This window comes from Dromiciops gliroides, chromosome 4 (genome assembly GCF_019393635.1).
Source record: "Dromiciops gliroides isolate mDroGli1 chromosome 4, mDroGli1.pri, whole genome shotgun sequence".
Classification (NCBI taxonomy): domain Eukaryota; kingdom Metazoa; phylum Chordata; class Mammalia; order Microbiotheria; family Microbiotheriidae; genus Dromiciops; species Dromiciops gliroides.
The window spans coordinates 420,825,163-420,837,853 of record NC_057864.1 but is presented as its reverse complement, the minus strand read 5'-3'; the positions used below and the strand labels follow the sequence as shown (position 1 = coordinate 420,837,853).

Here is a 12,691-nt window from a genome sequence, read left to right as displayed (position 1 = left end):
CTGTCATCTTTTTACTAGTATTTTATTTAAAATTTTTACATTAATATTCATTAGGGAGATTGGTCCATAATGTTCTTTCTCTATTTTGGCTCTTCCTGGTTTGGGTACCATCACCATATTTGTCTCATAAAAATAATTTTGTAGGATTACTTTACTTATTTTCTCAAATAATATATTATAGTAATGGGATTAATTGTTCTTTAAATGTTTGGTAGAATTCACTTGTGAATCCATCAGGTCCTGGGGATAGTTTCTTAGGAAGTTCATTGGTGACTTGTTCAATTTCTTTTTCTAAAATTGGGTTATTTAAGTATTGTATTTCTTCTTCTGTTAATCAGAGTAATTTAAATTTTTGTAGACATTCATTCATTTCATTTAAAAAGTCAAATTTATTGGTATACAATTGGGCAAAATAGTTCCTAAGAATTGTCTTAATTTCCTCTTCATTGGTGCCAAGTTCACCCATTTCATATCTGATACTAGTAATTTGGTTTTCTTCTTTCCTTTTTTTGATCAAATTGACCAATTGTTTATCTATTTTATTGGCTTTTTCATAAAACCAGCTTCTAGTTTTATTTATTAATTCAGTGGATTTCTTACTTTCAATTTTATTAATCTCTCCTTTGATTTTCAGGATTTCCAATCTGGTGTTTTGTTGGGGATTTCTAATTTGTTCATTTTCTAGCTTTTTTAGTTGCGTGCCTAATTCATTAATCTGCTTTTTCTCTATTTTGTTGATATAAGCAGTTAGGGATATAAATCTTTCCCCTAAATACCACTTTGGCTGCATCCCATAAAAACTTTTTTTAAGTAAAAAAATGTATGTATTTATTTACTTTAGTTTTCAACATTTGTTTGCATAAGATTTCAAATTTTTCTCCCTCCCTCTCCTGTCCCCTAGACAGCAGGTAATCTGATATAGGTTTTATATATATATATAATAACATTAAACATATTTCTGCATTAGTCATGTTATAAGAGAAGAATCAGAGTAAAAAAGGAAAAACCTCAAAAAAAGAAAAACAGCACCAAAAACAAAAGAAATAGTATGGTCCCATCAGCATTCATATTCCACAGTTCCTTTTTTTCCTGGATTTGGAGAGCCTTTTCCATCATGAGTCCTTTGGAACTCTCTTGTACCATTGGATTGGTGAGAAGAATCTAGTCTATCACAGTTGATCAGCACACGATATTGATGGTACTGTGTATAATGTTCTTCTGGTTCTGCTCATCTCACTCATCATCAGTTCATGCAAGTCCTTCCAGGTTTCTCTGAACTCCTCCTGCTCATCATTTCTTACAGCACAATAGAATTCCATTACATTTAAATACCACAACTTGTTCAGCCATTCCCCAATTGATAGGCATCCCCTCAATTTCCAATTCTTTGCCACCACAAAAAGAGCAGCTATAAATATTTTTGTACATGTGGGTCATCCCATAAATTTTGATAAGCTATCTCATCATTGTCATTTTCTTTAATGAAATCATTGATTTTTTCTATGATTTGTTCTTTGACCAACTTCTTTTTTAGGGTCAGATTATTTCATTTCAATTGATTTTCAATTTCTCTTTCAATTGTCCATTATTGAATGTAATTTTTGCTGCATTATCATACGAAAAGGATGTGTTTACTACTTCTGCTTTTCTGCATCTGGTTGTTAAGGTTTGTATGCCCTAATACATGGTCATTTTTTGTAAAGGTCCCATGTACTGCTAAGAAGGTATATATTCCTTTCTATTCCCATTCCATTTTCTCCCAAGAACTATCATATCTAACTTTTCAAGAATTTTATTCATTTCCTTAACTTCTTTCTTGTTTATTTTTTGGTTAGATTTATCCAGTTCTGAGAGGTGAAGGTTAAGGTCCTTTATTTCCTCCTATAACTCATTCAACTTCAGGGAGGTATCAATCTTAAGTGGGAAAAAAGCCTCTAATCAAAGTGGGTGGATTTTGAAAAGTAATAAAGTTAAAAACCTATGACTGGGCTCTGGGTGAAAGAAAGAGAAGTAAGGGCAGGAGAAAAGAAGTAGATTACACAAAACCCAGAACAGTGGTGCTGAACTTGGTCCTCTTTCACCAACCTCTTTTCTTCTTTATAAAAAGTGGTCAGGAAACAAAGGAAAGGAAAAGCATAAAAGAATAGGATGGTGGAAAATAGAAAATTAAAAAGCACAACAATAAATGTGAATGAGATAACTCATACATAAAATGGAAGAGAATAGCAGAATTTATTAGAAAGCAGAATCCAACATTATTTTGTTTAAAAGAAACATCTTAAACTAAAAGATGTACGCAGAGTTGGGGCAAAATCTGTTTGGCTTCAGCTTGGGTTAAAAAAAATGTTTAAAGTGTTATCAACAGAAATCAGTAGTAAAACTATAATAATGGGAGACCTTAATTCACCACTCTAAGACAAATCTAGGGGGAAAAAAAGTTTAAAAAAGTGAAGAACCTGAATAGAATTCTAGAAAAGTTAAAAATATTAGACACCTGCAGATTCCTGAAAGGACATGAAAAGGAATATATATGTTTCTCAGTTGTGCATAGTACTTTCAAAAAAAACTATAAGGTATTGGGGCATTAAAAACCTCATAAACAAATAAAAAAAACTATAAATCTTAGGGGGCAGCTAGGTGGCCCCTAAATCATTGGCCTTGGATTCAGGAGTACCTGAGTTCAAATCCAGCCTCAGACACTTTACTAGCTGTGTGACCCTGGGCAAGTCACTTAACCCTCATTGCCCTGCTCCCCAAAACAAACAAACAAAAAATATATATAAATCATATCTTTTAGAGAACACAATGCAATAAAAATTATATTTAATAAGTCTGATGAAACAATTAAAAATGAGAGACTAACTCAAACATAAAGAATACGTAGGTCAAAAAACAAATGAAAGAAACGATCCATCACCAGTCATCTTTGACTTTGACTTTCAGAGAGAGAATGAGGCTGACAACTTTGTACAACTCTATCTCCAATTCGCATACAAGCCAACACATCACCCTCAATGCCACTGATCCTCTTCCAAAATGAAGGACAAACAAGAAAAAATGATCTAAAATTTCACTAACAAGACAACATATCATGTTTGGAATGCAGCCAAAGCAGTCCTTAAGGGAAAATATATTATCAATTCAATTCAATTCAAGCTCAATTCAATCACCACTTTCTCCAGGAAGCATTTTCTGGTCCTACCCAACTCTGCTAGTACCTTCTGTTTATATTATGTGTGTATACATGTACAAATACATAAATATATAAAGAACACACACATTACACACACCTCTCTCCTCCTCTAGTAGAATATAAGCAGTACCTTGAGAGCTGGGACTGATCATTTATCTTAATATCCTTGTTACCTGGCATGTAGTAGGTTATTTTAAAATACTGATGAATTTTAGCTGTGATTTGAATCTAAATCCAATGCTTTTCTACTTCATAAAATTACTTTTCCCTTGAGATTGAAATAGGTAAAAGCTGTTCAAAATACCAAGTTAGAAGAAGGCAAACAGAAAATGTTTAAAATTAATAATTCACTTGCTTAGAAGGATAGAATCTATCCTTAAGGTCATAGTCATTCATTATTCCATTGAAAAAATACCATAGGCTAAACAGTTCCAAACGTGAGGACCAGAGGGTTACTTCAAGAGTTCTTCAAAGTTGTATGAAAATCATAAATAAGCAACCAAAGCTCTGCAGATTGAATAGTATATCTAGTACACATATGTACTAGGTATTTGTACTAGCTTTTTGAACATAGTGGATTCTGTTGTACTTAATAGAATGAAAAGTTAAATAATATTGTGGGGGCTGAGGAACAGATAGTTCATGAAATTTTTATATTAAAAAGAATGGAGGGGCGGCTAGGTGGCACAGTGGATAAAGCACCGGCACTGGATTCAGGAGTTCCTGAGTTCAAATCCGGCCTCAGACACTTGACACTTACTGGCTGTGTGACCCTGGGCAGGTCACTTAACCCCCCCCATTGCCCCGCAAAATATATATATAAAAAGAATGGAAATCGCTGAGCTAGGTATTTCAGTAATTCATCAATTCCTAACAAATAAAGTCCAAGTTTCTTATTCTGGCCTTCAAGTTCTTCCATAATTCAGCCCCAGACAAACTTACCCTCTCTTCTTCCCCCTTGATATAACTGGATTTGTAAGAACCTTTGCTCAAAATAGGAAGGGCTGTCATACCATGGGCATTTATACTAAACCTCTATGGCTTTCCAGCTTTGTTTCTCACTATACTTCTATAGAAACCATCCTGGACATAGTAGATTAACTTATCACCTACAGTACAACTTACATTTTCCTATCTCTGTGCTTTTTAAAAATTATTATTATTATTATTCATGCCATTTCCCCTGCATAAAATACCACCAAATGTCTATAAAAACACTAATCACTATTCAAGACAGTTCAAATCCTACCCCACATCTAGCAACAAGTACTTATTGGGCAGCAGCTACCTGCAAATCACAGTACTAAGGCTCTGACAAAAACTAAACAAGACTTGCCTTCCAGGGAGCTCATGAAGCAGTCAGGGATATAATACATATATTTAGTTGTGCAGACAAGGTGACTGAAGGAAGGCACTAGTAGCTGGAGTGAGTAGAAAAGGCTTCTCTTTGTCCCTTTAAGGAGACAGCCCAGGACCCTAAACTGCCATGCTACTAAACATGCTTCTAGTCCAATATCCACAGCCATTATTGACAAAAAGAAATCATTATGAAAATGGGTCCCACCTTCCCCATCACTACAAGCAAAAACTGCTAACTAAATGCTACCAATAGACAAAAGTGTAAGTGTCCTGAGAGTGGTAGCCCAACCAGCACCCAGACCATCAACTCTGTTTCCAGCCAAGCCCTCAGACATCATTTGGAAAAGAAATATCTCTAAGGACAAGGGACCAGTCATCTCCATCAACTGCCACACACAGGGCAGGCAGACCGGCAAGACTCCCTGAGAGACAAATTAGAACAGCACCACCTTAACCACCTTCTTCCCCCTCAAACAGTCCAGAGCCTTTGGAATATCAATGCTTTCGTCACAGTGCCAACAACCATCATTCTGGGAAGGAACCTTGTGGAGATACTTTCTGGCAAATGTTCCTTCGGCCACAGCTATTGGGGACTTAGAAAAGACAGTTTCTACCACAACAGTCCTTGGAGCTGCTTCTGTTTTGACCTAGAATTCCATACGGCTGTTCCCCTCCTATCTCCTGCCATGCTCCTACACTCCACACTCTCCCTCTAACTTGGCACTCCATCATTTGCCTCATGTTACTTAGCTTGTGGTTGCTGATCCTTCACCATTTATTAGCCCAACCCAGATCTCCAAACTGCTTTTCCCTAGCCATTTTCAAGCCATATCACTGCCATGCTACCCCCACTCTTCCTATCATCAAATTTCTACAGAGCTATAATTAAATTATTTGGGGTGTGTGTATGTGTGTGTATGAAAGGTATGCCAATCGACTACTCTTATTTCACTTATCCCAGTGACTGCTGCTTAAAGAACCTTCAATAGCTACCATTCAATTGTCTACTGTCTTTCCCCATTACAATATAGGTTCCTCAAGGGCAGAGAATGCCTTGGTTTTTTTCTATTTCTATCCCTAGTGCTTAGCACAGATCCTAATATGTAGTAAACCCTTAGTAAATGCTTTTGATTCATTTATTTTTAAAATTGTTTTTCCATATTAAGTTCTATTAGGTGTAGTTTTAAATGACTTCCTTTATGTCACAAAGGAGTGGGTCACTTCATCACTTCAATATGCTAATCATATTGTAGAAAAGTATCAAACACACAACCCAGATGCTTTTCTTATTCCAGCCCCAAACAGAATACAATATAATTGGAAAATATTTTAATATAAATAAAAACATAATAAAACATATGCAATGTTACATTTAAAATGAAGGCAAAGTACAGTCAGTCTACCAGGATCTTTATTTATGGATTGCTGGTCCTCATTTCCAATTTGAATTTGATACCACTGTTGTAAAAAGATCCTCATTTGGCTTTTAAACTTCTCTACAATCTGGAACCAACTTATCTTTTTCTTTTTTTTTTTTGGTAAGGCAATTGGGGTTAAGTGACTTGCCCAGGGTCACACAGCTAGTAAGTGTTAAGTGTCTGAGGTCACATTTGAACTCAGGTCCTCCTGAATCCAGGGCCAGTGCTCTATCCACTGCGCCACCTAGCTGCCCCTGGACCCAACTTATCTCTCCAGTCTTATTATACATATTATTCCCCTTCCTGCTCCCTACATTCCAGCATATTAGTCCTCTTGCAGTGCCTCATACACCACAAATCTCTCCTCTCTGTGCCATTTCCCCTGACATCCTCTTGTCTGGAATATACTCTTCCTCCTCTCCTCTACCTAATAGAATCTCATGCCTCCTTCAAAATTCAGCTCAAGCCTCATCTTTTACATGAAGCCTTTCCTGATACTGCTTCCAAAATACCTTATATATAGTTTGTATATTACTATATATGTACATGTCTTCTCTGACAGAATGTAAATTCAATAAGGGACAGGAGCATTTTGGTTTTGCCTCTACAGTCTCAGTGCAAAATAAAATGGCTAGCATAGAGTAGGCATTTAATAAATATTTTCTGAATGCTTAATTATATTTTACTTCATACATTTATTTAGCTAGATTTAGAATTTATTTAGTTTTATTCAAAATTCCCCAATAGATTATAAGCTGTTTGACAGCAAGAACTATGTTTCCATCTTTCATTAATTTTTCTCATTAAGATGTAAGACCCCTGAGGGCAGGAACTGTCTCACTTTTTATCTATTATCCCTGACCCTTAACTCAGTGTGTGGAATACTGTAAACACTTAATAAATGCTTTTCATTCATATATCTAGTCATCCTTGACTCTTCACACTCATTTACCCCTCCATATCCAATCATTTGACAACTTACTGATTCTACAACAAACCTATCCCATATACTCATCATAACCTCAACCACAAAAAGTCTAGCAGATGACCTCATCAACTTTCCTCTAGAATATTAATCATACGAACAAGTATTTATCAAGTACCTATTTACTTGGTTGGTGCTGGGTATTGGAGATATAAAGACAAAAATGAAAAAGCTCCTACTCTCAAAGAGCTTACCATCTATCACAGAAGATAATACGTAGATAATCTGAACAGAACTTCAGAGAAAACAAGGGACTCCAGGAAGCAATGTAAGAAGGGAGTACATAAGGTATTGAGGACAGCCAGTGCAAAAACACAGAGACCCGAAATGGAGATCATGAGTAAGAAACAGCAGATCCTTTTTACTAGACTATAGAGTTTAGGAAAAGAATAATATATAATAAAGTTGGAAAGATAAGGTAGCAAGTTGTGAAAGCATATAAAGTCAAAGCATAGGTGCTTTTATATTCAAGCCCAGAAGTAAAAGGGAGCCTTTGGAATTTAATGAGTAAGAGTGGTATAATCAGACTTGCTCTGAGGAAAAATAATTTTGGCCACTATGGGAATAATGGATTGGAGCAAGAAGAGCCTTAAGGGAGACTTTCAGGTGAGACGGGATGAGAACCTACATAAGGGTAATGCCCCTATTTGAGGGAAAAGAGAAAGGATGTGAGAAATGTTATAGAGAAATGGCAAGATTTGATAAGTCACTGAATCATATGAGGTGAGGGAAAGTGAGAGGTCAAGGTTGACTAACAACAATTATGCATGCAGGCAACTGGAATGATGATAGTGTCCTCCTTAGAAATAGGGAAATTTGGAAAAGAGCTTAATCTGCAAGAAAGACAATGAGTTCAACTTCATTCATGTTGAGTTTTAGATGTCTACAGGATATCCAATTTTTCAGTGTCAAACTGGCATTATTAAATGCACAATTTGAGCTCAGGAGCAAAAAGAATGAATGTAAAAAGTATGAAGAGATTACTATGTACAAAGCGCTAAGCATTAGGGATACAATTAAACAAGACAGTTCCTTTTCTCAAGATTACATTCTAATAACAGGTATAGAAGGATATGCCTGCCCTTTAAGGAGGGGGTGGGCAGTAAGTGGTATTAGTGGCTTGTGCCTTTTCCACAAGGACTGCTCCCTTGGAAGACACTACGGGAACTGAAAGAGAATTGGGCTAGATATACAAAACTATGAGTCATCATCACAGAGACAAATAATGAGGTCATGGCCTGAGAGAATGTAAGAAGAAAATGGAATAGGGTCCAGGATAGAGCTTTGAGGTATAGTTAGAGAGAATACTACAGAGTATGAAATAGCAAAGGTACCTGGGAAGAAGAGCAAGAAAGGTACAAGAATTAAGAAACAACAATGTCATGATAATCCAGAACAGAGAGAGTATCCACAAGAGAGTAGTCAACACTGCTAAATGTAGTTTAGGAAAGATGAGGAAGGATTGAACAGACCATTAGATTTGGCAATCTGAAGATCACTGGTAACTCTGGCAAGAGAAATTTAAGTTGAGTAATGAGGTCTGAAACTAGACTGCAAAAATTTGAGAGGAGTGAAGGTAAAGGCAACAGGTGTAGACAGATTTTTCTAGGAGTTTTGATTATAAAAGGGAGAACTATCTGACGATTGCTTAAGAGGACCATCCCTGACCCCCAAATCAATAATTTCCAGGAGTTCTTTATTATATCCATGATAAAATATAGAATGCTCTGGCATTGGGTACCTTTTGTATGTCATCTTGCCTCATTAGATAAATTCCTTGAGAACATTTTTCACCTTTGTATCACTGTGCCTTGCATGTACTAATGAGGCCAAGAACTGTCTTTTTTTTATTTGTACCCTCAGTGCTTGGCATGGTACACGGCATATAGTTGGTACTTAATAAATGTTAACTGACAAAATCCCAAACATCTCTTTTCATACCTGATCCTTCTTGACCTCACTACAGCTTCCAGAACTGCTAACCACTCCCACCTCCTAGAAACTATACTCTATGGATTTTCATGACATGACTCTGTTCTCCTCCTATATGTCTGACCTGTCAATCTCAGTATCACCTATTAGATCAATATTTATGCCTTGTCCCCATCTGTGGGTTTGTTTCAAAGTTCTATACAGGGTACTCTACCCTCTTTTTCTTAATGATGTCACTAATCAAGTCATGTCCCATATTATTTTATCCCATGCTCCATAGAGCCATAAAATTTATTCTTCTAAAGCACAGACAGGCCTAACCACGTCATTCTCTTTTTCAAGGAACTTAAGACAACATAATGTTTCTAAGATAAAATGCAAGCTTCTCTGTATTTAATCTTTAAAAGCTTTCACATTTTGGCTTAACTTTGCAGGCTTGTTTCATATTAATCTCTATTCATACAGCCAAACAGATTACTTGGGGGCTCCCCATACCTGATATCCTGTTTTCCACTTCCATACTTTTACATAGGCTTTCCCTCATTCCTGGAATCTTCTTTCTCCTCACCTCTTTCTTCAAATTCCAAATGCCTTTGAATAATGTTATATCTTGTAACAGGTCATTCTAAATATATCTAGTTGCTAATATCTTGTGTGCATTTTGAATCCCCCTAGTAGTAAACTTCCTAACATCGACTGTCTCATTTTTCCTCCTTGGATCACTGGTTGAAGTGTGCTTTGCACATACTTATGAGAAATGCTTACTGAACTGTAGAATATCACCATTTCTGCCATTTATATTCCCCTTTCTTTAAAAAAAAAAAAAGGCAGCTGACCAAGTAAAATCTCAATTCTTAGAAGGAATTAGATAAAGAACTGATGAAGCTTTCAAAAGGCATTTATTAAAAGCTTTCTATTAACCTAGTCAGAAACAGTGATGAATAGTGTGACCTCAGAAACAGGAGGACATGAGCAAATGCCTTGCTTTTAACACAAAGAGCTGAGTGACTCTGGGAAAGTCATTTAATCTCTCAAATCATAAGATAATTCTTTAGTTTAAAAAAAAAAGACCATTTTTTTTACTAAAGACCATATGCATTGCAAATCTGCATCAGAAGAATTCCTATAACACAGTGGTAAAATCAAAGGGTCTCTTGTGCCCCTCATTCCAATAAAAATAGCACTAGCTAGGGGCATACACAGAGTCACTGTACCCAGGGAGTTGTTAATCTGATTACGTCAAAAGAAGCAATTAGAGAATACTAGTCAGTATATACTCAAGGGTTTATTTGTGTGGTAGAGATAAATGTTCTTCATTAGAAAAAGAAAAGATGAGTATGGACTGGAATTCAATTCAATTCAATATATATTAGGGACAAGGTAGTATGCTAGGCAGTGAAAATACAAAGATATAAGGAAATAGTTCAGTGAACCATTAAAAAGCTTACCTTATTTTGGGGAGACATAAAATGTACACGAATTAGCAAATAACAAGGAAAATTGAGAATAGAGAAAGCACTAACAAGAGGGATCAAGAAAAATTTCACAGAGATAAACCCTGAGCTAAGATTTGAAAGAAAACAAGTTTTCTAAGACTCTTAACATGAAAATTAAGGAACATTTCAGGAGAGAAAATATCATGATGGGAAATGATTTTAAAATCAGAAATCAACTATTAGTCCAGTTCAGATAGAATGTAGAGTTTGTGAATAGGAGTAATATCAAATAAGACTGGGGCAAAGTGTGTAGGACCTAAAATGTCATACTAAAAAAATCTGTAATTTATCCAATTGGCAATGACCATCACTAAAGGTATTTAAGCAGGAGAGTGGCATGGTGATAACTGTGCTTTAGAAAGATTATTTTGCTATGTGTGGTGGATTGAATGAAAAAGGAAAAACTCTGAAGCAGGCAGATCAATTAAGAAACTATTACAGAAGTTTAGGTGAAACATGGTAACTTTGACAGTGGAAAGAAAATGTGGGAGAGAAACCATAGGGTTAAGTTAAAAGATGAAATCTCAGCTGGGCCTTGAAGACTTAGAGCTATGGTAACAATATTTTTAATAATTTCTCAATCCTAAAGTTACATGACTACTACATTCAATAAATAGTTTCTTTTCATGGCACACAAATACAATTAGTTGAGATGTTTAAGTTTTAAAACAAATTGCACTGATAAGCTTTTCTGGAATAGTTTGAATTTCAGTCCCCACTAAATATCAAACAATCTTGAAAGGAAATAATATTTTTATCACTTACCAGTAACCACCATGCTGCTCATATTAGAGTTTGGGCTACTGAGTACACTGCCTGAAAGAAGTTCGTCAGATCCTCTCTATAATGGGGGAAAAAAGAGAGAGAGAGATTTTGGTAAAAGTAATCTTTACATTTAAGATGTTAACTAAAACTCTTTACAAATAAGTTTTCCATTGGGACTTATTTCAATCTTTAATCTCAGAACAGAACTGATATTTTTTTTTTAAATCCTAATCCCAAATCTCACCTTTTTTTAATATCCATCTACAAGATTATCAGAAATGCTTTTTGTCTTATCTCCCCCTTTTCTTTCTCATGCCAACCTTTTGCTTTTCCCCATGCAAACATTTATATATAAGATCATCTTGAGAAACTAACAGTGCTTGTATAGCTCATGATCCAATGACTTTAGGGAGTTCCTGTAGTACTTGCAAACAGAGAGAAGTAAGAACAAGATTTTTCACTGAGGGCTCAATGGTATGTTTGGACCCTGCAAAATCCTCTCTACAGGAACCCCAATATTTCAACTACAGCTTTTCAGACAACTGAAGTAAGCATGTTAGTAACTAGCACTGGAAATTCATATTGGAGAATGCATTTTTAACTTTTTTTAAAAGTCAACTAATAAGATATAATGTATTTTTATCAGAGCAATAAACATAGTAGAAACAAACATTCTGAAGGCAAAATCCATATCTATTTAGCAGCTTCACCTGGTAGAAATCCAGCTGGACGAATACCACCTCTAACAATTACTGGCAGTATGAAAGTAACAAACTTTCTAGGCCTTTGTTTCTTTGTCTGTAAAACAGGGTTACCCCCTCTCACAGGGCTATTGTGAAGCTCAAATGAGACAATGTATGTACAATGCTTTGTAAACTTTAAAGCCCTTATATATGTCAATTATTGTTACATTGAAAACTGTTTTTGGGGCGGCTAGGTGGCGCAGTGGATAAAGCATCGGCCCTGAATTCAGGAGTACCTGAGTTCAAATCCAGCCTCAGACACTTGACACTTACTAGCTGTGTGACCCTGGGCAAGTCACTTAACCCCCATTGCCCTGCAAAAAAACCCCAAAAAACAAAAACAAACAAAAAAAAAAGAAAACTGTTTTGCAAATGTTTTAGGCATCAATGAGAGATCTGAATCAATTCCATTGGCCAATATTGTAAATTATGCATAAACTATTTTCTCATTTATGATAATGCCTATTTGGATTCAAAATTATTTATGTACTGTAAGAATCAGAGCGCCACCCCCCTGCTGAGAAAGACCTTGTGAGAGCCAGAGCAACGCCCCCCTGAGGAAAAAGCATGTGACTAGCATCCAAAAGTTACATCTAGTCATAGAAGCCTTACATTTATTCATAGAACTTCCTGTAAGTCATGTCAATCAATGCTACCAGCCAATTAGCTTGGAGCTGTCTGTGAGGACTGCCCCCTCTGGCTATCCCACAGAGAACTTCTGCTTGGAGATCACTTTTTGTTGGGAGGTCTCAACGGATGGCTGCAGGGACCAGGGGTAGCTAGGCTTCTTTCTAAACTCC

The 12,691-nt window shown here is 36.0% G+C and overlaps 1 protein-coding gene across 5 annotated transcripts in view; it reads right to left on the bottom strand.

The window, feature by feature from the left end:
• The window catches only part of PTBP2 (polypyrimidine tract binding protein 2), a 150,715-nt gene that overhangs the window by 69,960 nt on the left and 68,064 nt on the right, over positions 1-12,691 (bottom strand). For all 5 annotated transcript variants that reach the window (XM_044000466.1, XM_044000462.1, XM_044000463.1 and 2 more), the window contains exon 3: positions 11,149-11,224. In XM_044000466.1, the coding sequence (XP_043856401.1) occupies positions 11,149-11,224 (76 nt within the window). The remainder of the gene's footprint in view (positions 1-11,148; positions 11,225-12,691) is intronic.